The 25,213-nt window shown below is 38.5% G+C and overlaps 1 protein-coding gene across 2 annotated transcripts in view; it reads right to left on the bottom strand.

Annotated features, from left to right (window-relative positions):
* LOC306869696 (PHD finger protein 21A-like) overlaps nucleotides 1-17,899 on the bottom strand; it is a 42,546-nt gene extending 24,647 nt beyond the window's left edge. The window contains exons 1-5 of one of the 2 annotated variants that reach the window (XM_079416566.1): nucleotides 17,625-17,899; nucleotides 5,959-6,013; nucleotides 5,324-5,413; nucleotides 5,142-5,174; nucleotides 4,969-5,034 (exon numbers count right to left, since the gene is read on the bottom strand). In XM_079416566.1, the coding sequence (XP_079272692.1) occupies nucleotides 4,969-5,034; nucleotides 5,142-5,174; nucleotides 5,324-5,413; nucleotides 5,959-5,988 (219 nt within the window). In that variant the 5' untranslated portion in view covers nucleotides 5,989-6,013; nucleotides 17,625-17,899. The remainder of the gene's footprint in view (nucleotides 1-4,968; nucleotides 5,035-5,141; nucleotides 5,175-5,323; nucleotides 5,414-5,958; nucleotides 6,014-17,624) is intronic. The other variant, XM_079416567.1, reaches the window with a different exon arrangement.
* Nucleotides 17,900-25,213: the final 7,314 nt, after the last annotated feature.

The following is a 25,213-nucleotide window of genomic DNA, read 5'->3' on the forward strand; positions in this document are numbered from 1 at the left end:
CTACGTTCAGGGTGATGGAGTTTGAGGTGAACTGGCCAACTTTCACCACTTGAGGTCTGCCAGTGTGGAAGTCTTGAATCCAGTCACAGAGTGAGGAGTTTAGGCCGAGGTCTATGAGTTTAGATGCCAGCTTGATGGGGACTATAGTGTTGAAAGCTGAGCTATAGTCAATGAATAGCAGCCTTACATAATTCCCATTGTTGCTATCCAAGTGTGCGAGGGAAGAGTGGAGGACGTGAGAGATGGCATCGTCCGTAGATCTGTTTGGACGATAGGCAAACTGAAGAGGGTCCAAAGTATCAGGTATGGAGGAGCAAATGTGGCTCTTTACAAGTCTCTCAAAAACCTTCATGACTATAGATGTGAGGGCAACTGGGCGATAGTCATTCAGGCAAGAGGGTTTATTGTTCTTTGGCACAGGGATAATGATGGATTTTTTTGAATGAGGTGGGAACCACGGAGGTAGCAAGGGACTCATTAAAGATAGAAGTGAACAAACCAGCGAGCTGATCAGCGCAGGACCTCAGAACACGGCCGGTTATCCCATCAGGTCCGGCTGCTTTCCTGACGTTCACTTTCTTTAGCGCCCTCCGAACCTCATCCTACGACACGGTGTTTCAGGATCATAGCACGATGCTTTGTACTCGCTCATATTCCCCGTCAGAAGAGCCTCATTGTAAGCGGCAGTGCGTGTGTTAACCCCAGCACGGATAGTTCTGTCCACTAGTGTTGTCACGATACTGGAATTTCTAACTTCGATACGATACCTTGAAAAATATCGATACTCGATACCATTTTCGATACCACGGCGAAAAAAACTGCCACAATATTAAGGGGGTAATTTTTTTAATTTAAAGATAAATGTAACAAGTCGAGAACATGCGGTATATTTTACATGAACAAAAAAATGTCTTGAGGTACTGCATTTGTTGATTTATTTATTAATCTTTTATTAATCTTAGTTAAATGTTAATTGAAACTAACGTTTACTAATACATGTACTAATTAAAATCCAAAGTTCTATTTGTTGATATTCTCATTTGCTTCATAACCAAAATATTTCCAGATATAGGGCCCTATGAAATCCATTTTATTTTTCCCCAAATTCCGTTAAAAAATTTTCTACATTAAATTTTTTCCATTTTAATTTTTCTGGACTCCGTTTTTTTCCGTTTGAATTTTTCTGGACTCTTTTTTTTAATGGTCAAATTAAATGCTATTAATCTAAAAGCATGTCTAATTCATTAAAATCATGAAAATTATACAATTTAACATTTAATTTATTAAAAGTGTAACAAAAATGACACGTTTAGGGCCGTATGAAATGTTTTATTTTTTTCTCACCTTATGTTTTATTGTTACCAAATTCTGTGTTTTAGCATGTCTATTAGGCTATTTGAATGCATACAAACAATTCTTACAGTAGCCTTATGAAATGTGTTTTCCCCCTCAGAAATTCTGTGTTGTGTATTTAAATTTTACTGGATATCAGATGAAGGCATAAAACAATTTTAATTCATTTATATTTGAATTAATGAAAATTAAACATTTAAATTTTTGGCAAATGAAGGGGATTTACTATTAAAATTAAAATATTTTGTGATTATTTCTTTAAAAAAAAATTAACAGTAGTAGTAAGTAGTAGTATTATGTACATTCTACTAAATAATAGTAATATAGCCTATTTCTGGCACACGGTCTTTAATAGGCTAAGTTACTTTTACTTTACTTACTTACTTTTGTCATTTAGCAGACGCTTTTGTCCAAAGCGACTTACAAATAAGAAAAAGTAACTAAAACTAAAAAGTTACAACTCTATAAATACTATCTACTAAGTTAAACCGAACTTTTATTTTGATGGGTTGCCGTGAATACTTCTAATTCTGTGTGTGTATGATATGATGCTAGTTTTACTCAAATTAAATGGTAAAATGCTCGTAAAGTGCCTTTCAGATCAGTTCTGGAGATATTGTTGATGTATTTATGTCCTCATTGAGACGGCAGACGCTGAAATCACCGGAGCGCCACATTAGTAAACACAACCGCACGTGCAGCACATTCACACAGAGACGCGCAGAACATGCAGGATTCATATTTAAATCCACTTTTGCAGCTTAATATTTACAGATACTAGTCCATATCACGATTTGATTTAAGTGTAATGACCTACTTTTGATTAATTCATCCAAACTTTGACAAATTCCGTGACATTCCGCGTTAAACTGTAAATTCCGTGTTTATGACTGGATTCGGAGATTCCATGCGCGTTCTCTGCATCGTGGAGATCATAGATCCCTACAGATAGCGCTCCTGCTGTGTTCTTTAACAACCAGAGCAGTCATCTTTCTATTCACTTCACTTTTGCTATTTAACCAGAGCGAAGGAGACGAGTGCGGTCACGTGTGGTGCTTGTCCACGCGCCTTTGGAGAGAAGTGAAAGTGACAGCTTGGCTAGTATCGGTGTATCGATACTTCGGGAAATGAATATTGGTACCGTTCTGATATTTCAGTATCGATATTTATCGAAATATCGATATTTTTGACAACACTACTGTCCACCCACAGTTTCTGGTTGGAGAATGTCCTTATCGTTATTTTTTCTGTAGCTTGCTCGGTTAGCGTGTTTACAAAGCTTAATGCTACATCCGTGAACTCGCTGACATCAGAAGAACTCGCCCGGAACATGTCCCAGTCGACGTCATCAAGAGCCGCCTGCAGCATAGCCTCTGAGTGGGAGGACCAGCACATCACTACTCTCTGCACCGGAGGATCCTGAACGAGCCTTTGTTTGTATTCCAGTGTGAGGAAAATGGCGGCATGGTCCGATTTGCCAAAAGCTGGAAGCGAGCGGGCTTTGTAAGCATTCGTGAGTGTAGCAATGATCCAGTGTGTTTGGTCCTCTAGTTGGACAGGATACATGTTGGTGAAAGTTCGGCATGACCCGTCTGAGGTTAGCTTTGTTAAAGTCCCCCGCGATGATAAAGGCAGCGTCAGGATGTTTGTTAATGTAGCTGCTGAGCACATCGTGAAGTTTAGACAAAGCCAAGCCGGTGTCCGCCTGTGGTGGAATGTAAACAGCCATAACTATGATCGATGAAAACTCCCGGGGCAGATAAAATGGGCGGCAAATAATGGAAAGATGTTCCAGAAGAGGCGAGCAGGAACGCGACAGAATGGAGATATTCCTGGGATCACACCATTTCTTGTTAATCATGAAACACACTCCTCCACCCCTGGATTTACCGGCCTCTGCTGTTCTGTCCGTCCGAAAAACAGAGAAGTTATCACTTGGCATTACAGCAGTGTCCGGGACCATGCACGAAAGCCACGTTTCTGACAAACAAATGATGTTACAGTCCCTAATGTCCCATTGGAAACTAATCCTGGCTCTAAGATCGTCCATCTTATTCTCCAAGGATTGGACATTTGCGAGCATAATGCTCGGAAGAGGAGGACTGTGTTTGGTTAACTTGTTAGAAAACACCATTAATTACATTTATATTTGGTTCTAATAGTAGAACATAAATTCACCTTTAAAGGTTAAAATGTACATCTGTTCATATTTATAATGCCATCAAATCTTTTTCTATTTTAGAAAGATTCCCACATAAGAACTAGACCATTAGCATTTCCAAGGACACACTAAACCCTACATTTGCATAATAAGCTTAAAACACTTATGAAAAACATTTTCAAAATAGAGATGCTTTTGTGACATCTGTGGTAGGTTCTTTAGAGATTACCAATCATCTTAAAATGAACGAGACAGAAATGGAAGTCATATGTAGAAGAATGAAAAATAAAACAATCTGCATACTTACACACTTATTGAGCTCAGTTATAACTGTGCAAATTAACTCTACTGAGAAAAAAAAAAGAATGTGATTCTAAATGGTGAACACACTCATTCCTCACATACTCCAAATGTAATTTATTTGAAGCCATTTACTGTCTATGTTACAGTTTGGCATCAAAAAACTTGCACATACACACATACACATGAGCATGTGTACACAAAGCAACATTAAAAGAGTATGGATGCATAACAATCATAAAGTGAGGACAGAAGCGGGGAGAAATCAAGACTTTCAGATGGCTGTAAGAGTGCCTGGCTTTACTATGCAGGCTACAAATGTGCAATACAGCTTGTTTGTGTTCAGCTGAGTATGTGTTGATTCTGTAACCAGTGAAGACAGAGTGACAGATACATTAATGAATATGAACACAACCCCCCAGCACAGCCTTCTCACTGATTACAGCTTTAACAGGCTCCCTCCACCATCTGTTAGACTCACACACTCCTAGATCTGGGAGAATTCCACCGGACACCGAATGTGTGCGAGCAAGGAAGACAGTGCACTTTATTAAACAGCGCTGCAGGCTGGTACATTTCTGAATGCCGAAGCTTTAAGACAGTCACAGTGATTATAGGGCTGACCTTGTGTTTCTCTTCTTCCTTTTTCTCTGCAGAATTATTTCAGGTGTGTGTTTTCCGCTCTATTCTGTTACTTTAAAAAGCTTTGAGACACTAATTAAAATTCCTCTGCTGCCTGCAGTCTACAACGCATCTTTTCTCCATCTCCTCCACAGAACTTTGGGTTCTGTACAGCAAGCTCAAGCGAAGGACAGTATGCCACGTAATCACCCCCAGACATTAATCATCAGTTATTGAAATGTCAAATAAAAGGGGGGAGAATAGATTTGTGCGTGTGTGTGTGTGTTGGCAAATTGTTCATTTGGCAACACAAAACCTCAGCGCACAAATCACACCACAAATGTTCAGCACAATACGACACAAAACAATGCCATGATGCAACACAGGTTTCATAACCTAACAAGATCGCCTCGTTTTCTTGGGACACCACGAGGACTTTCAGACCCCAAGTAATTGAACTGATCAAGACACACGTGTAGCTCATAGAGAACACTGATACGGCAGCAGGTGTTCTCTCAGAGAGCAGCTCTCACCTGCCGCTCACTCAGCGCTGTGATCTTGGCCTGCAGGTCACGGAGCTGCAGCTTCAGATCTGCATTCTGTACAAAGAACACACACACTCCTCCCTGATACACTAGTCCAGCGGCCGGTATATGAGAGCATATCGATCAAACAGTAACGGAAATGTTCAGTGAGGGAGACGCACCTGTGGATCTTGCTTCATCTGGCTCACGAGTGTCTGCAAGGAAGAGAGAGAGAAAGTTTTAGCATTCTCATGCGTGGGAAACACATGCCGATGCAGTGACCTCTAGAAGACAGTGAGGGTACTGCAGTTGCAACAATTACACACTCCATCCATATGGTATGAGGGGAGGGCTGTGGGGATACCTGATGGATCTGGATTTCCACTTTGAGTGCTTCCTGTAAATTTTGCAGTTCCATCATCGATCTCTTCTTCCCAAAACCCAACACGGCTGCCTGGCGAATAAGAGGAAGAGAGCAGATATTCTTTCATTAATTGAGATGTATTGAATGACTACGAATAAAAAATTAGTAAGAGCTTTTTAGGTCTGACAGTGTGCATGAATATGCCATGACAGATCTTTTAGTGTGCTAGTGTGAGTGTGCGTAAATCTGCTCAGTGTGAGTAGGATATATCTCTGTGTACTGATTCAATCAGAACTACACTCATCAAATCCTGCCTGAACACCACGGATCAAACTGAACAGCGCTCTTTTGCACATACACAATCCTGTTCTCTCCCTCTGTCATTCTTCTTTGGGGGGAAATGATGCTGATGCATGCACTAACTGTTTCCGTCTCTCCCAGCCTCTGAGAGTCTGCTGTAAAGTAAGTTCTTCAGAACTGTGTTGCTATGCTGTTGTTTTGAGTAATAATTACATTGTGTAGTTCAGGAAAACATTTCAGTTAATTAGATAGCCAATGAAACAACATAAAACTGACCATCACACAGTTGTGTCAGAATGTGTGCAGCCCCCTTAGGACAATGGTTTATTCTATACCTTCCCAACGTCTGCCGTCTTGAACACCATCCAACTGGCAGAGTGGGGGGTGGAGCTGGAATAGACAAGAGAGGATGGTAAGCAGCACACACACACACACACACACACACATTTACACACAGCAGTGCTCTGGTGAGTGACAAATATACATCAGAACAATATTGAAGAAGAGATATCTGCAGGAACACATAAAGTGGAAAAAGATTTAGGCTGCATGCAAAGATTCAATCCTATCTTGAGAGGACACAAAAATTGCAGGCTTATTAAAAATAAAACTATGCTTCTTTATTTGCTGAAGTTACTTAAAGGGATAGTTCAGCCCAAAAATAAAAATTCTGTCATCATTACCCTCATGTCGTTCCAAACCTGTGAGCCTTTTTCAGACAGAGAGGGGTTTTTTGACAATGCTTTCATTTTTGAGTGAGCTATTCCTGGAAAATGGAAGAACTACAAATTGCTTCTATGAAAAACTCTCCCCTAAAAAGCATGTATCTAAAGGCTGGAATACACTACTTTTAAAATCGGAACAGATTTTAAAACACTGGGACTTACCGACTTTGTAATAGTCACAGAGGAAAAACTGTCCATCATACACTAAACGACTAAGGATCATACACTACCAGACTTTGAAGTCTTTCCCATCACAACAAATTCACGCAGAAACATGCGCACTGTTGCTCGGAGAAGCTATCAAATGAAAACAATGTGTTCCAAAATCAGCTCAAAATATCAAACATGTCTGATATCCTCCGTCTGGATGGAATTAAAGACTGAAGCTAAAAAAATAAATAAATCCTAGTTTGTAACAATCATATACAACGTGATTTTCTATGGAATTAGTCAACTCAAATCTGCAGACTGGCTATGACTTTCGGTAACTAGCGTCGACTTCTCCAGACTGTACATCAGGGCAAAAATTAAGTAGCTAGTACAATGTCAGCACATTGTCCCAGCATAGTCCCTTAAAGACAAGTATTCACTTGGCGGCCATATTGGTAACACCACTTGGAAGCTATTTACAGCTTTATTATCTTGTATTGGGAAAAAGACAGAAATCTTAATTTCAAAAACATAATTCAAATCAGGAATATATAATAATAAATTGTGCTTTTTAAGGCCAACTCACTCAAAAGGGTACTTTTCAGCCAATAACAAGCACGTTACTAAACGAGCAGGCAATAGGCTTATTTATCAGCTGCCACGTTGAGAGTTGCAATGTCTCCATCAAAAATTGTAATGCAGGACTATAGCCAGACACTATATTTTGAACATTGTAATTTCTCCTCACCGACTACGTTTACATGGACATCCTAGTATTTTTATTTTAGTTGCATTATCGAGGTGCAGTACAGACATGTACACACCTTAATCAAACTTTTACCGTCGTGTAGGACTTTCCACTGCATTTTGCGACAGGACACACACATGGCAGTGGTCAACCATTTGACGGCAAACAAAAGAGCTTCAACACCGCCGTCGTCTGTATGCACGTACAAAAAATTAACTGCACTTGAAGCTTTCATAAAATAAAAAAATGAAACACCCAAAACTGTATATGGCATCATCACGAAGACGAACTATGTTTATACGTGAAATTCTGGAGGGGAGGTCGGATGGCGTTACGTGGGGACGTAATGACGTGTGCAATTAATCGATCTATGTACTATAACATGTAAAACGGGAACATGAAAGGATTATTCTAAAACCAACTCATGTAAACACCTTAATCATAATATTGTCTTATTCAGAATAAGGTAAATAATTTGATTATTGATGTCCATGTAAATGTAGTCAGTCATAGATGTACAGGTGGACTGTCTCTATCTTATACGTCTTTGGAGTTGAATTAAATGATGCCAGTGCAAATTCACTCACTTCCTGCTTTCTCTGGTTTGTTTGAGCTGTTATTTTTTGTTCTCGGTACTTGTGTGTAACAGAATCAGTCTCTGTCTCTGCCACAGATCATCACTCTCTTCTCATCGGAATGAAAGCAGAGACTACCAGATGGGCACTCCACACTCTAAGAGCTTCTCACTCATCTACAGAGTGGCACCCTCTATCTGTAGTTGCACCAGTCACTGATGTATCTGCCTCAGGACAGTATTTAAGCAAAGGAATATAAAAATGTATATATAACGAACCTTACAAACCTACAGAAAGTATTACATTTTACCTATGAAGAACATCAGATCCTAAATTTTAAGTGTCCACAGCAGAACAGCAGAGCAAAAGAGGGCAATTTTCTGGGACTTCTGTATTCAGTAGGGCAAACAGCCAAAGTGATCATAACACACACACACACACACACACACACACACTACACCTGCCTGGTCAGACTGGCACATCAAACCCTCACCTGTTGGCTCAGTAAACAGGCTGAAGCACAAGTAATTCAGAACTAGGGTAAACATACCTAAGCTCACCAAAATCTACATTGAGACATTTTTAGTGCACAAGATATTGGCTTCAGTACAAAACGTTATGTTAAAATAAAATATTAATCTCTCACACAAAAACATTTAATTTTATTTTAAATAAAAAAAGGATTTCAATTAATATATAATTTATGAGTCAATTTATATAAATCATTAAATTCAAATAGTCTTGCTGTGCTTAATGGGTACATTTTTGTACCCTTTAAGCACACCCCTGTTCCCATTAAGCTCACATCATGTTTTATTAAAAATTCTTGTTTAAGGAAAATTTGTAAAGAATAATTGTAAAAAATATATATTTTTTTTGAAGGTACAAAGTCAATCACAAAAAAAACAGAACACTAGAATCAAGCAACAAGGCATTCAAGTCGATTAGTTATATATTCATAATGAAGTGTCATCTAAGCACATCAACATCTAGACTAGTCCACGTTCAGCTAAGTAACACATTCAAAAATCAAATAAAACAAACCAATAAAACATTTCATTCATGGGGATGAACACAGAAACCAGCCTCATTATGAAGCCTCTTATTAAATGGATGTCAACTTATCTTGTCTCTTAAGGCTGGAATACACTACACCAGTGGTTCTCTTCTCAACCTTTTTTAATCCAAGGCCCCCCCTCTTCTCCGAGTCAATACTTCAAGCACCCCCACCCCAACCCCCAACCTTTTCTATTAAAAAAAAAAAATTATTCTAGTGTTAGTTCCTTTTAATTCCATGTAATTACTTTTAAACTAAACAATTTCAAGATAGACTTAAACATAGTGTTCTATATTTGCAAAAATACTTAGCAAGAATGTCACTGCAGATTTTCTTTAAAAGTACTTGTCACATGACACGCTCATGAACCTAGTCGCACTCGAGTAGAGCTCCGTATGTTTGTCCTCTTTTTGCTGATTTTTTTCGTTTTAAGTTTTATTCATTGGTGGTGCTTTACCCGATGGCATGCAGTCGTAAACAGCAGGAGTTGTCTCCATCGGCTTCTCCGATTAAGAAGAAATCCAAATTACCGACCGCGAGCGATATGATGGACAAGATGGCGAACACTGTTACTCACTTTGAGGACATTCTAAGAACCGAGTTGACGGCGATGCGGAACTAGTTCGGTTCTCACGTCAGTTGTTCAGTCGCTATGCTCTAAACTGGATCTTCTTACAGGGGAGATGAGAGAACAAAAGAAAGTTGTTGCAGATCACGATAGGCGAGTAGCCGCACTAGAGCACCAGGTTGTGGACTTGCAGGATCACAAAAGGCGCAGCAATCTGCATCTGGTTGGATTGCCTGAAGGTTCCGAAAAGGACGACCCTATGGGCTTTTTGAAAAGATCGCTACCGCCGTGGCTTCCATCTCTGGCGGGAAAAGAGATTGAAGTGGAGCGAGCGCATCGCGTGTACACAAGTCTCTCCTCAGATAGTGCTAAACCACGGGTTTTCATCTTTAAACTGCTGCAGTACATGGACAGGGAGCTCATTCTGCGGGCCGCCAGACTTCATGGCCTGGTGAAAACGTCCGACGGAGCAGCACTGTCTTTCTTTCCAGATTTTTCTCCAGTCACTGCAAAAAGAAGTGCATTGTGCAAGTTGCGCCAATTAGGCGGTTAGGTCCGAACTCAATTCATAACTGAGATCCGGGGCAGAATTCCTGATTCAAAGATCCAGGCAGAATTACTATTTTCAAGGGAGTAGACCAAGCCACCTTTTAGCCCTAAGATTACGCAACAATGAAAAGTTTGCTAATATTTCAGCTGTGAAATCCCAATCTGGGCTTTCACTCTTTTTGCTCTAACCTCTATACTTCTTCCGCTGATGGTGACCTTGACTCTTTTGCATCTTTTTTGTCCAACCTTGATTTACCTAGGCTGTCAGATTCGGATTCGGAATACCTGACTGAACCGATCTCTCTTCAGGAGCTGGAGTCAGCAATTCGATCTATGAACAAGGGGAAATCCCCAGGCATAGATGGCATTCCAATCGAATTGTATACTACTTTTTGGTTGAATTTAGGCCCTCTCATGTTAGATATGACACATTTTTCAGTTACTCAAGGCTCATTTCACCCACCCATTAATATAGCTGTTATTTCTCTCTTGTTAAAAAAAGATAAAGATCCGACTTCCTGTTCTAGTTACCGGCCACTTTCTTTGATAGGGACTGATGTTAAATTATATGCTAAAGTACTATCTCGTCGTCTAGAAATTTATGAATAGGCTAGTTCATCATGACCAAACAGGATTCATTAAATCTCGCTCAGCTTTGGATAATTTACGCAGGTTATTTCATATTATTAATTCAAATAATAGTTTGTCCTCCCCTTGCACAGTATTATCTCTAAATGCGATGAAAGTTTTTGACTAGCTAGAATGGAACTATTTATGGGCGGTTCTACAGCATCTGGGTCTAGGATCAAGTTTCATAAATATGATAACAGTTCTGTATGCCAATCCAGCAGCCACTGTTCTCACAGGTGCTGTTCACTCTAACCCATTCTTTATACATCGAGGTACTCGTCAGGGTTTCCCGCTGTCTCCTCTGTTATTTGCCCTATCCTTGAAACCCTTAGCTTAAGCGGTCCGACAATCTGAAACTATTTCTCCCATAAATATACAGAATACTCATCATCATATTTCTTTGTTTCTTTGTTTCTCTGTTTTTAGAGATGCCGTCACATTCTATTCCTCATGTGCTGAATTTGACCATTTTAGATCTCTCTCAGGGTTTAAAATTAATTGTAGTAGTTCAAAAGTCATGTTTAGTTCCCCTCAATTCTAAAATTGATTCCATGTCCCTTTCTATATCTATTCCATTGGTTCAAAACTTTAAGTACTTGGGGATAGATGTTTTTACTTCCCTGCAGGAAATCGTCTCAAAAAACTATAATGGTATTCTAGCCAAAGTATCCTCAGATTTGGAAAATTGGTCTCGTCTTCCTACTTCTTTTCAGGCCCGTATATCGGTGATTAAAATGAATGTTCTCCCATGTATCAATTTCTTTTCTTTCATGATTCCTCTCGCTCCACCGGTTGGCTACTGGAACAAACTAGATGCATGTGTTTCATGATATATATGGGATGGGAAACGTCCTCGTATTAAACTGACTACCTTACAACGATGTAGATTATATGGAGGTCTTTCTTTCCCTAATTTTAGACTGTATGCTCAAGCCTTTTCCCTCCGCCCTTTAGCAGTTTGGTTTGATCCTGACGCTTCTGTCTTGGAGAGCAATTGAGGAATCTTATTGTTTATCCGTATAAATTGATGCATCTTGTTTTTTCGGGAGTTCCGCTTAGGCAGTGTAAATCTCAGTTTGGTCCCATTGTAACCCACCTCCTCTCCACATGGAGTGATGTTGAAAGACGTTCACAACTAGTTTCAAAATGGCATAGGCATTTGCCTATTTTCCACAATAATAACCTTTTGACAGGCAGTACTCCATTTCATTGTCCGCAATGGACTCATAATAAAGTAAACACTCTGGGAGATATCTATGATGATAGTGGTTTAAAATCCTTCCAGAATCTTAAAACTCAATATAATCTGCCAGGCCAGTATTTACGTATTAGATCGTCCCTACGGGCCTTCAGGGTGCCTTGGAACTCTCAACTGCCTGTTCACCCTTTGCGCAAACTAATCCTTCCTTCTGAGGAATCTCCATCCTCTGCTTCAGTCATCTATCTCTTTCTTCTTGAGCATTCACACAAACCTTTACCTATTACTACTGTTTGGACTAAGGATCTTAATGAGGATGTGCATGTTTTATTTTCCGATCAGGTATGGGGTATGTTTAAATTGTCTTCTAAAAACCCTAATCACCAAATGATTCATTGGAAATTGCTGCATAGGGTTTACTTGACTCCAATGAAACGTTTTTATATGAATCTGTCATCTTCTCCTAAGTGTAATCTCTGTTCCCAAGGAGTTTTAGGCACGTTTTTGCATTTTTTTTGGGAGTGCCCTCTCTTTCACCTTTTTGGACTCAGCTCTCACTAGACCTATCATATTTGTTGGGTACTGAGATATGTTTGACTCCGCACCATTTTTTCATGAATGACTTTTGGGACTTCACCTTGTCCGTCCAACAAAGATCTTTACTGTTAGCTGCTCTCACAGCAGCAAAAAAATTGCTGGTCAACTGTTGGAATCCTCCTCACACAATGGACGGACGAACCTGGACTGTGTGTTTGTTGGACATTATCTCGATGGAACTCTCTACTTCTAACGTGAAAACTGTTAATTCATGGCATTCAGCTTTTAATGTTGTCTTCTTTTCTAAAATCTTTGTAAAAATTATTTTATTGTTATTTGTTTATCTATTAATATTAATTAATATATCATTATTATTATTTATTTTATTTTTAAGTCTACCAGGGGGTGAGATGGGTTGGGGTGGGTTCTAAATTTGTACAGCTGCTTTTTGTTTTGTACTACTGTTCCACAGAATAAAATTCAATAAACAGTTGTTAACAACAACAAAAAAAGTATATGAAGCTAGATTATACAGTAACTTTAACAAATAAGCACAAGTCAACCTGCCATACCAAAAAGGACCACAGGGAGATGCCAAAGGACTGCATATAGCCAATGCACGGATCTATTCAGAATCACTAAACACACCAAAACACAAATGAAAAATGAAACCATTATAAATGTGGAAACTCATCGATCTGAAGGCAGCTCGATATCATCAGTCAACAGTCAGGTCCTCTGTCAGAACAAGTGATCGTGTCTGTGTTTGGAGCGTCCGATACCCATATGTAAATAAACACAACTGATCCTCACAAACTTCTCCAAAACACTTTTCTTCGATGAGCATCCGTTATAAAACACTCGCTGTACATTCATTTTGACAGCAATGTGAATTTACTGAACTGTGTTCAAACAGAAATACGATGTTTTAGATGTGCTAAGAGCGCACATACACGTTGCGCATCAATAATAACAGACACACGCGCGCCTTATGGACGACTCCTGTATGCCACTATAATCGTCTTTACCTTGATTACAATCGTCATTCATCAAAACCTTGCTAGTGCAGCACTGGCTTCTTTTATCCAACTGAGAGCTGTAGTTTACGTATCATATGCTCATGTCTGTATTTCACAGTGACAGCGCGATGAGAAATGGCTTGAGCTGCTCCGAAACACAGAATAGCATCACAGAATAGCCTACAAGAGAGGTGGTGCTGTTATTTTTTTCATTTTAATTATAGTTTATATATATATACCACTGCACCACTGAACCACTGCACAACATGATTTTATTCCCCGATTTTCCACAGATTTACAGTCTGGAGAAGTTGATGCTAGTTGCCAAAGATCAGAGCCAGTCTGCAGATTTGAGTTGACAGAATCCATAGAAAATCGATTAAGTTAACTTAACGTGACGACCATCAGTTAATATTTAAAGTCTGTTTATGAAGTATTTACATAGACGTTCAATGTGGAAGAGCTTAGAGCACACTGAGCTTAATGGGAGCAGCAACAATGTTTAATAAATTTCATGTAATATTTATTAAAGTGACAGGATTTTGCTAAATAAATAGTCTAGGTCATGTATGTATTAAGTTCATATTTTATTATGAACAACTATTATTAACAATATCTATGAAATTATACTTTTTCTTATTGATGTCACACTGAAGCTGTGTTTTTCAGTCGTGTACCCTTTAAGCTCACCTTGCAATAATATGAAATCTTTAAAAATAACAGAAGTGTAAAACCACAGACCAGCAATAAACTGCTAATTTGTAATATTATGGATTTTAAAATACAAACCAGTAATGCCTTTAATGTAATATACTAGCGTAGCACACAATCTTAAACCGCTAGTCAGCTAACTGTGTTCTGTAGCATCTGTGCTATGCTGCTAAAACTATCTTTTGGATCTAACTGTAATTATTTCCCACATCCAAGTTCCAGGTTATAATATGCAAAAGTCTGAACATTAATCTCTTAATTTTACAATAAGTAGTGAAACATACCCAAAATAAAGGCTTAAACATCTAAAAAAAAAACGCACATATTAGGGGCTCTTATTTTGGTGAAAGTTTTTAGACCGTTTTCAAAATGGCCGCCAGACAGTGTGAACACATGGAGACCCATATCTCAGTGTGCGATGATCTGATTGACTTCAAATTACAGGGGGTATATAGTAACAAACACATCAATTGGTTAAGACATCAACTAGGATAATAAATTATTTTTTTCTTTTTATAATCTGATCTCAAATATGGAAGTGTGCTTAATAGGTACATTTACATTTATTAATTTAGCTGACGCTTTTATCCAAAGCGACTTACAATTGCTATATATGTCAGAGGTCGCACGCCTCTGGAGCAACTAGGGGTTAAGTGTCTTGCTCAGGGACACATTGGTGTCTCACAGTGGATTCGAACCCGGGTCTCTCACACCAAAGGCATGTGTCTTATCCACTGCGCCATCACCACCCCCCCGCATTTACGTGAGTTTACCCTACTCCTTAGAGAAAAGGAACATGATACACCCTTTCTCATTCTCTGTCCTATGCTTGCATGCGAACCCAATCAAATTTAACCAAACTTTCAAGGCCTGCACTCAAAGCAGTGTTCTTTCACATATGAAATTGCTTAACACTTAATTCACTCATATATGCACAGCAGGCTATATGTTTCATTTCTTAAGTTCACATATTGATATAATCCTTCATGATGATGAAGGTGAATGGATTGCTTTAATATTTTCTGGAATACTTAATATAATATTATATATGTTAATGGAGTAGTGCAGGGATTATATATTTTTGTAGCCCACAACCTTGAAATAAATCAGCATTTTTGCACTTCCGGTTCAATCCGATTCAAGTAAATGTTTTTGTTTTGTTTTGAAATGGATTTTTGATTAAATGCCTGAAGTAAGTTCTGTGGTTGAGACTCAATACATTTTCTCATTTTATTCTACAACAAAATACATCAGTAATATCCCCTAAATTATTTTTTTAAAGCTTTTAGGTATGTTGAAAAAGTTGATTGCTAAATGGGATTACAGAGGTTTTCAGGGACATTAAATGTCATCACACTGAACTTTTTTTGTTTTTTTAAGACCGAAGGATTCAAAGCTTATTGCCTATGTTTAGCTTTTTACTACTGCCAATTGTATTTAGGCTTCAAAATTTGTAAAAGTTGTGTTTATTTATGGGTAACTTTTGTTGTTAACAGAGCTTATTTTCTGTATTAACCAGGGTGATGCTAACCTCCGGGTTGGCCTACAAAAATACATTATCACTGCAGGACTTTATTAATGGTAATATAAGGGCAAAAATATTCAAAACAAAATGGAGATGAGGTGAAAGAGAGATGTAGGATTCGCCAAATTGTCGGAACTGACAGGTTTGGAATTTAATGAAGTCTTTGTAACCTTTGCATCTCTCCATCAATTAGTCTAGAAGCCAACTCTTCAGAACATCCATTCTCCATGGATGCTGGAGCCGATCCCAATAACTTGAGAGTTGAGACACTGCAATAATGTTCGAGGACTAACATCCAATTATTTATAACAAATTTTAGGGTGTCATTTTAGTGGTGAACATTCACTCTGAGAGAAAATGTATTCATGTTTATATTATATTGGAGATTGTCACTGTACTGCTGAGAGCATGAACATATATTTTATTCAACTGAATACATTTTGTGAGTATCTATGACATGTTTAATCCTTAAATGGGTTCTGTTTCCTGGGGGAAACAGACATTTGAGAGGTTGGGGGGAGGGCAGTGAATGTGTGGGCCTTATGTCTGAGAAAAAAAATACTGAAAAGGGGGCCCTGAAAGCACTCAGGTCAAGTGACTTGGTATAAAAAACTCTGGCATCCACTCACCATCTTTATGTTAAAGTAACATGATGGCAACATGCAGTTTGAAGAGCACTAACATTGAGGTAAACACTGATATTTTACATGTTATTGACAACATATAAAACTGTGTATATACAACTGTAAAACTAAAAATAAAAGCAATATTTCAAATAAAGCATGAAATTGGATTATTTGATAATGCATACATAAATATTGAGTTCATTGCACATTAAGGGTGAAACGTCAAGGTAATGCAAGTATTTTACAGGATGAATTCATCGCAGAAAAAAGCAGGTGGAGAGAAGAAAAAAATGTCTGTACAGTCAACATAGTTGATCATGTAAGAGCACAGCTACACATGCATAAAACATGGCAAAATTGAAGAGAAGAGAATCCTGTATTCTTTAATAACTTGTTACATGTAGCCATTTCGAGCTAAAAAAGAAAGGAAGATCTAAAACAGGGTGTGATTTTGATGAGGAATAAACCATAGTGTTTGACGGCCATTCAGTACCAGCTGAGCTAATCACTAAAACGGCACTAACACAAAAAAGACACACAATCTTGTGAAACACACTGAGAAAGCAGCTCTTGGCGGCCCGGTCGTTAAAGCGGACCGAGCGCCATCTGAAAGCTTGAGAAGGTCATCATCATCCTCCTCATCAGCATCATTAGCGTTCCAGCGCATCCACACCGGAAACAGCACCATCACTTTATACGCTCACACAATCACACATCAAACTCACTACACAGGGCCTACAACTTTCCTCACAGATTTAAGAGAGCAGATTTAAGGAGACTTCGTTACAGCGAGCTCGGGTTTGTGCTGATATGTCAAGGCGTGGTGCCGAGAACACGAACTGGGAAAAATCTTTCATGATCACACGTCTTGTCGCCCTAGCGGCTCTTAACAATAATAGTAGCTCAACACCGCGAGAGCTCAACACATCAAGAGTACACATACACACACACTTTATCAGGTTTATGGCTCGAGATCTCGTCCCTTGCTCTTGTGAATGTGAATGTACGCGCAAAGTGCATTTATAATGGCATCCCATGACTGTTTGACTGCATGGTGTGAAAACTACGGCACGCGCTGGAATCACATTTCCATCCATTTTAACGCAATTCTGCGACCCAAGTGTCGTTTAAAGGGTGTTTCGATGCCATTCGAGGCGTTATTGTGTAACGGCTGTAAGTTATAACGTTTCGTTGACTGCAGCTGCACTCTCTCTCTCCTGCAACTCCTACAATAAAGAGAAATGAACAAAACCCCCAGCGCTGGCTCTGCGCTTTCACATCCACTCAAATCACTACCGACATTGGCACATAAAGAACGAGAAAAGAGTTTCACCGCTCACAAAACTTCACAAAATTAAGATGAAAAAACCGAGGTGCACTTACCCTTGTACACACTCCTCCAGCAGTCAAACCCCGATCTTCATACACTTACACACACTCACCAATTATTTAAATATATATCTACAAACAGCCGAGCATTTCACCACTAAAACCCTATCCCGCGGATGAATTTACTCCCTTTTGCGCCCTAAAGTTTTGTACAGTGTAACAGAAGGAATCTTCGCTTGATTTTGAACCAAAAATACATAAAAAGACAGAAACTGATATACAAAACAAGAACTCTTCTTCCATCCCATTCACCCCCAGCTTGTGCGCTCGGCGTATCAATGCGCGCCGGAGAGAGATAATGGGACAGCAAAACCATGCCGTATAACGCACAAAATAACTCGTCCAACAGAACACATTATTCGTCACGTTGGAAATTAATTTAATATTGTCGCAAACCAGGTCGAGATGATTATTGCCGAGCGCGAAAGAACACTTAGAAGAAGAGAACTAGTTTATGTAACGGTGCGGCGAATTTATTTCACTTTGCCTAAGGAACGGTTGTAGTGCGCCCCCCATTGCCTAGGGAAAAACCCCGGATGTAAACTCGGTGAAACTCATGTTGAGTGAAGTTACAAATAATGTGCATCCAGCGTGGGCCAGAGATATTGTTAGGACAACAGGAAAGAGATTTGCTCGCGTATTCAATAAATGACGGTATTTTATTAATGTTTTATCCGTGATAATTTAAGTCATCCTATTATATCGTCGCGTCAAGCCGCCAGACGCATTCAGACACAACGTTCACATTGCGATAAACACAAAAGTGTTTTAATAATTCATTTCAAAAGCATTTTATTTCTGGTAATATTGCATTACATCATGTATTTTGGATATATGGTGATTTAGCTAAGTAACTGTCTTGTACAAATGCTACGCAATACACAACATATGTCCAATATAATGCATTTCCACTGCCTGCTTCCTCTCAGTTAATGTGGATTATGTACTGTTTATGCATACTGTCAAATTGTTCTGTATGGTGTCATTTTACATCAAGAGTGATTAGTGAATACAAACTAATTTTCCCACAAAATTACTTTTCTTTCTTTATTTGTTTGTCGATACTGCCAGAAACGTTGTGGCTAGTTTTCTATCATGTGCAGTGAACGGTAGGGGGAGACAGAGGGCTGTGTTTGTGCGCGAGCGATCCAGCTCTCAGCACCGTTTTCTTTTCTAGGCCCTTGCCTCCTAAACTGGTCCACACTCTCTGTCATCAGCACCACTAAGTCATCGCAGTTCGCTTTGAATTATCACTCCGCATAAAAAGAACAAGAAGTACAAGCCTCAACATTTTTACATCCATTTAATAATGAAATACAGAAGAGTGACATCATTGTCAAGACAGTGCTAACACAACATGCTGAAGCAGTAGAAATTAATATATCAGATGAGAGAACTTTTTTCCAAAGAAAAAAAAAGTGATTGAAAATAAAAATGAGCCGAAAATAATGATAATAATAAAATAATAATACACAAGCTATTGATATGTAAATGAATGTAACCACATCATCGCTTTTCGGGTGTGTTTAATTACAGAGCTCTGATGTTTCTCTGTTTTTTTCGTAGCACTTTTGGTTTGGAGGCACGAAGAGTTGAGGATGCCTGTGTAACATCGATCTTACAATAAAACACAAAATTTCCAGGAGGTCAGTGAAAGTAGTTGTTTACTATTTTGGGATATGTATACATACTGATTGATTGCATTTACTTTACTTAGACATACCTAGCAGACTTTCTTAGCAAAGTAAGCACAAGAAGTTAGGAATACACAATGCTTGCTAAGGTCCTTGACCCTACTATCCATTGCATAGCAGTGCATGATGGCAGCCATCAGAATCTTCAGTAGCTTCTGCTATTTATCTTTTCTTTTTTTTTCATCTAACACAATGAAAGATCAGCTGGTAGTCAGTGACTCATCCTCTTCAGCTCTTGTGTCATTGGAACTCATTGAGCTGTTTCCTCTCTGGCTGATTGTGATTGGCTGTTGCATCTGTGATCTTTGTGAAAGACATTGATAAAGTATAAAAATGGATTTCTGCACTGCACTTCCAGACTAATCCGAGGTGACTGAACTAATCAAGGCTCCATTTATCCGGAAGTCCCACGCTGCCAGAGACTGAGTCAGACATTCTTTTTGTCAACATGTGTTTACATAAAGTAAAGAGCAAAGGAGACTCTCAGAGTTAATGAAAGGGCGCATGATAAGGTGCTTAGCATCTCATTCCCAAACAGTGTATTTTACACAGTCATTATGCAGTTGACGCATGACACCCTAACAAACAAAATACTGAAACACATGATCAATAAAGGTCAGTCACAACCAAGACATTACAATTAAACAAGTTCTTCTTTCTAACAGCTATCATCTAAACTCTGATTGCTGTTATATACTTTATAGCATTAGTATAGTGTATTTTAGTCTATTATACATAATATGCACTACCATTGAAAAGTTTGAGGTCAGAGAGATTTAATTGCTTCTTTTCTTCAGCTAAGATGCATTAAATTGACCAAGTCACAGTAAAGACATTTATAATGTTACAAAAGATTTCTATTTCAAATAAATGCAAATAAAATAGTCAAAGAATACTAAAATATGTATGACCGTTTCAACAAAACTTCATTTCAACATTGATAAGAAATGTTTCTTGAGCTCCAAACTGGCAAATTAGATCATGTGACGCTGAAGACTGAAACATTATTTTAAAATTATAATTATGTTTCGCAATATTATTGTTTTTACAGTAACTGTATTTTTTGTCAAATGCAGCCTTGGTAAGCGTGACAGATTAAAATAAATAAATAAATAAATCTTGAAATAAATAAAAAATCTCACTCGGTTTTGAATGGTAGTGCAATTTTTTGTCACTGTTTCTGTGGCATATATTCCACTTTTTCTATTCTATTTTATTCTGTTCAATTCTTTTTTATTTTATCCGATAGTTAAGTCTTATATGACGTTACAGTTTCCAGATCCCAAACACAAACAGTGCTCATATACACTCACGTTGTGCTGTAATACTACCAAAAATATCTCCATTGCAAAATCTCAGTTGGTCAGCAGAGATTCATCTTTCCAAAATCGTTAAAATATTGGTGTCCAGGACACTGCGATCCTGAAGATTGTGTGTACATCATACATTTTTTTTAAAAAGCAGGGATCTTCAACCCTGCTCCTGGAGAGCTATACCTTCCTGCAGACTTGAGTTCCAACCCTGCTTCAACACACCTGCCTATAATTATCAAGTAACAATGAACAGCTTGATTAGCTGCTTCAGATGTGCTTGATTGTGCTACAGGATGGTAGCACTCAAGGAGCAGGGTTGGAGACCCCTGGTTTAAAGGTTTGCTATAAATGAATAGCGCTCATAAACAACTGTTGAGATAGTATTCTCACTTGAAACAGAGTAGCAGTATTTGACTTAAGCAGATACGCATTTTCCTCTGACAGCTAGACTGCAATAGTGAGAGATATAATGTGTGGTGTTAGTTTGAGTGGCACAGAGTAAGCAAAGCTGTGTTAAGCTGCAGAGAGTGCTGTGATCTGACATCTATTCTGAATCTACTATACTATATAGCTGAACCACTACTGTCTTAAACCTCTCATCAGGATGACCACATCCTTCACTCTGAACTCCATTCACTGACCCAAACCCTCTGACCTTACTACACACAGAGAGATAGAATTAGGAAAAGAGATGGTTTCCTTCCATCTTTCTTACCACAGGGCCCTTTTTGCATACTGTATGTTTCTGTCTCTTATATACCCAGTAATCACTGTCTGCCTGCTTGCTGGCTTTGTTTCTCTTTTTTATATGCTCATTCTCTTTTTAAATGAAGTATGGTTTGTAGTGTATTTTCTCATGATTACTGGACAAGAAATAAAACTGTAGGAAAGTAAAAAAATGAATGAATGGTGATGAGGTGCATAAGGAAACAGCTTACATAGCTTTATTGAGTTGAATTTATCTACTTAATTATTACATTTATTCCTTAAACATAAAATGTTATGCAAGTCTAAAAAACTAAATATTTTCAGGAATTCTATTTGTCAAGAACACAAGCGATTTCTCACAAGCGAGGTAACAACAGCGCTGTTTATGAGGAAAATTAACTTAAAGTTTCACTGTTAGTAGAGACACTGCTGCTGAACACTGTTGAGAGACGGACAGACTTAGAGAGGTCATTCATACGTTTTCTCTCTCTCCCTCTCTTTCTAAGTTATTAACTGCATTAGTCTGCTATCAACAGCTCAAGCCTCCCTTACTAGGTCTAAAATGACATGGAATTAGCAACAGAGGCATTGGATGAGATGCAGAAGAAATGAATCTGACCGATGTGGTAACCGTAGTATAAGCAGAATAATTGACTCCAGACCGTTGAATTATTATAAAAAATAATCCACATCACAGGTGTGTGCATTACTTTTCTAATAATTCAACAGCCCGTCGTCAATTATTCCACACATATTATGCGCTTTGTACTAAAATGATTTCTCACTGTTTAATGAGACATGAGGTAATCTGACAGTGTTGCATTCAACCCTCAACCAACATTGTGCCACTGGTTAGTCTCTGCTCTGTCTGCATTCATGTGTTTTGGAGGAGGTGTGGCTTTGGAGAGTGATTTGCTAGGAGAGTGGGATCTTATGCTTTCAAAGCTATTGTTAGCCTCTCCGAAATCACCTACCCTACATTTAGTGAATAAAAACTACTTCTGAATAGAAAAACTATAATAATTATGTAAATCTTTATTTTCTTTCTTTATTTATTTTTTTTACAAGATTTCACCCCAAAAATATTTATTTAATCTAAGAACTAATATATATATATATATATATATATATATATATATATATATATATATATATAATATTTTACAGTAGTCTAGACTGTGGATAATTACACTAAATCAGTGGTCTCAAACTCAATTCCTGGAGGTCCATAGCTCTGCAGAGTTTAGCTCCAACCAGCTCCAACTCGCACCTGCTTGGAAGTTTCTAGTGATCCTGAAGACCTTAATTAGCTGGATCAGGTGTGTTTGATTAGGGTTGGAGCAAAACTGTGCAGAGCTGTGGCCCTCCAGGAACTGAGTTTGAGACCAGTGCACTAAATGGTTGAAAAATGGAAACAGTTCTACATAAACTGTACTATGCCAACGTATGAATTAGCCTCCCACAGAACATTTTTAAAGCTGTAGCCAACAGGATTCTTACCAGCGCAAGTGCCAGTAATTCCCCAGAGATTTTCCAGTGTGAATTGTGTGAATTTTAGAGCACAGTTAAATTGCTCATATTTCATCCTTAATGTTTGTAACAGACTTAATGAATAGAAATCTCAATAGCAGAACTCTTTACAAGCTGTATGTTTGAAAACTCAAATAGGAAAGGCTGCTGTGAAGTGGTTTTTGAATAACACACACGAAAACCCCAGAATATGAAATCATTTAAATTATTCACATGGAAACAGACACATAACTTCTGCATGTTTCTGCTAAAACAAATTGTATCCCCTCTCCAGATTCAGTTATTTGGTCCATTCTTTTTGTCTGTGTCTTTTTCCATTAGTGCTTGCATGTGCATGTCTAGGTGTCTGTGTGTGTTTGCAGTATGCTTAGTACAGATGTTTGGGCACTAGTCTCGGCCTAAATAGTGCTTGTATAGTTGATCCTACTTAACTTCTCTGCATGCATTCTGCATTAGAAAATGAAACAACTTATTACATGGCAGTGTTTCTAGAAATATTTAATTTCTCCAGTCATTTTGATGTCTGAATCAAATTACCATAATAAGAGCAGTGAGGCAGTCCTGATGACTTGGACAGAGCTCTAGGCATCCCTGAGGAATATACAGTGAGACTTCCTTAGTAGGGCCAGCCAGGGATGTCTTATGTGGGAGTAATTTCTGACTCATTTTACAGTGGTGACACACTGAATCATGTCAGTGTGTGCTAACATACAGCAGGGGCTTCTGGTATAGACTGTGTGTATAGGTGTATCTGCATGTGTTTTGTTGTACAGCATTTAACAGGCACACTTTGTGAGTTATGTTCATCTGTCTATCCTGGGAGTAATCATACACAGCCTCACACAAATGGCACTGTAGCATACCGTCCTGAAAAGAAGAGGGAAAGTCTGAATCATAACATTGCAGAATAGTCAGGTACATCTGTGCAGTTTGTTCGTGTGTGTGTGTGTGTTTAAAGAGAGCTGATAGCTTTATTACTAGTCATCTCTCCATCTGTTCTTAAATGTTGCCCAGACTCGTGCTGAGTTCATCTAAATTTGTTTGCAGCGCAATGATGAAGAAACCAGATCAGACAAGACCAGACTTCAAATAAAAATCTCCAGACCCCACACACCATACGCAGAGGAGTTTATTTGTCATAATAGATGAAATGGAGTGTTTCCTCACAGCACATACAATGTTATGCATGTTATCGGAAGCTTCTGGGAGGCTAAATAGCATTAGCTGCTGGTCATTATGTGGTCCGATTGGTGTGCAGGGAAAAGAGGTATAAACCAAGCTGTTGCGTTTTTTTTTTTTCTTCATTTTAAGAATTGGAAAACAGCCTTGACTAAAAGTCAAAAATCTTTTGAGGTTGAAACTAATTTATTTCTTATGTTGTTTGAATATTTAATGCATCGTAATGAGAGATTTGAAGTTTGAATAATGGTGGTATGTTGGCTTTGTCATGGAAACAAATTTATTTGTAACTCTTGTAACTCAAAACACTTGTAATTATTATAATCGCATCAATTATAATCTCTTTGAAATTGTAATTATAGTTTTCATGTGCAAACAATTTCCACAATTTTATGTTACTGAGGGATTTTGTGCAGGCATTTTTCAAAGGGATTAAAACATTTGACAACAGCTAAATTCTGTCATATTATGCTGTACTGTAACTAGTGTTGTCCAAGTAAAACTAGACAGAAACCTAATTTAGGTTACCAGAATCCAGACACCACTTTCCTCACGCTGAGAAATGAAGGGAAAAAACTATCACTGAACTAAAAGAGGAATGGAACACAATGCCTTGATTAAAAGGGGAGCTGTAGCTTTATTATTTTAAGGATTATTCTCATGGTTTGGTGGACAGTATGGTTCATGAATCACTTAGGAAAATGACAGAGCTCAGAGTGAAGTGGACTGCTTCTCAGTCAGTGCGCAGTGCTGCTTCAGTGGGGGTTTCAGTCTCCTCCTGGCATCCACCTCATGCAGACCAGCCCCCCAGTCTTCTGCTATTATCCCCCCCCAAACACACATACACCACCACATCAGAACCGTGTGGCCGTGTGCTCTGTTCTCCAACCTCAGAAGAGTGTGCGGTAGCACTGCTGCTGAACAGGACTGTGGGAGCAGAGAGTAGACACACCCTTCTCTCTTTCTTTCAGACAGGCAGACACACTGACCCCATGGATTGATATAAATATCCCTCTTATTGCTGGCTGCTTCTGGGGTTGCTGCCTAAAGCGTCTCATTTTGGCTTTTGACCGAAATAACCAGTAAACCTCAGAGAATAAAAGACACAGAGAGTGAGTGAGAGAAGGAGAGGGTATGTAAGGTGTGCATCTGAGACTAA

This window comes from Barbus barbus, assembly GCF_936440315.1.
Source record: "Barbus barbus genome assembly, chromosome: 1".
NCBI classification, from domain to species: Eukaryota; Metazoa; Chordata; class Actinopteri; order Cypriniformes; family Cyprinidae; genus Barbus; species Barbus barbus.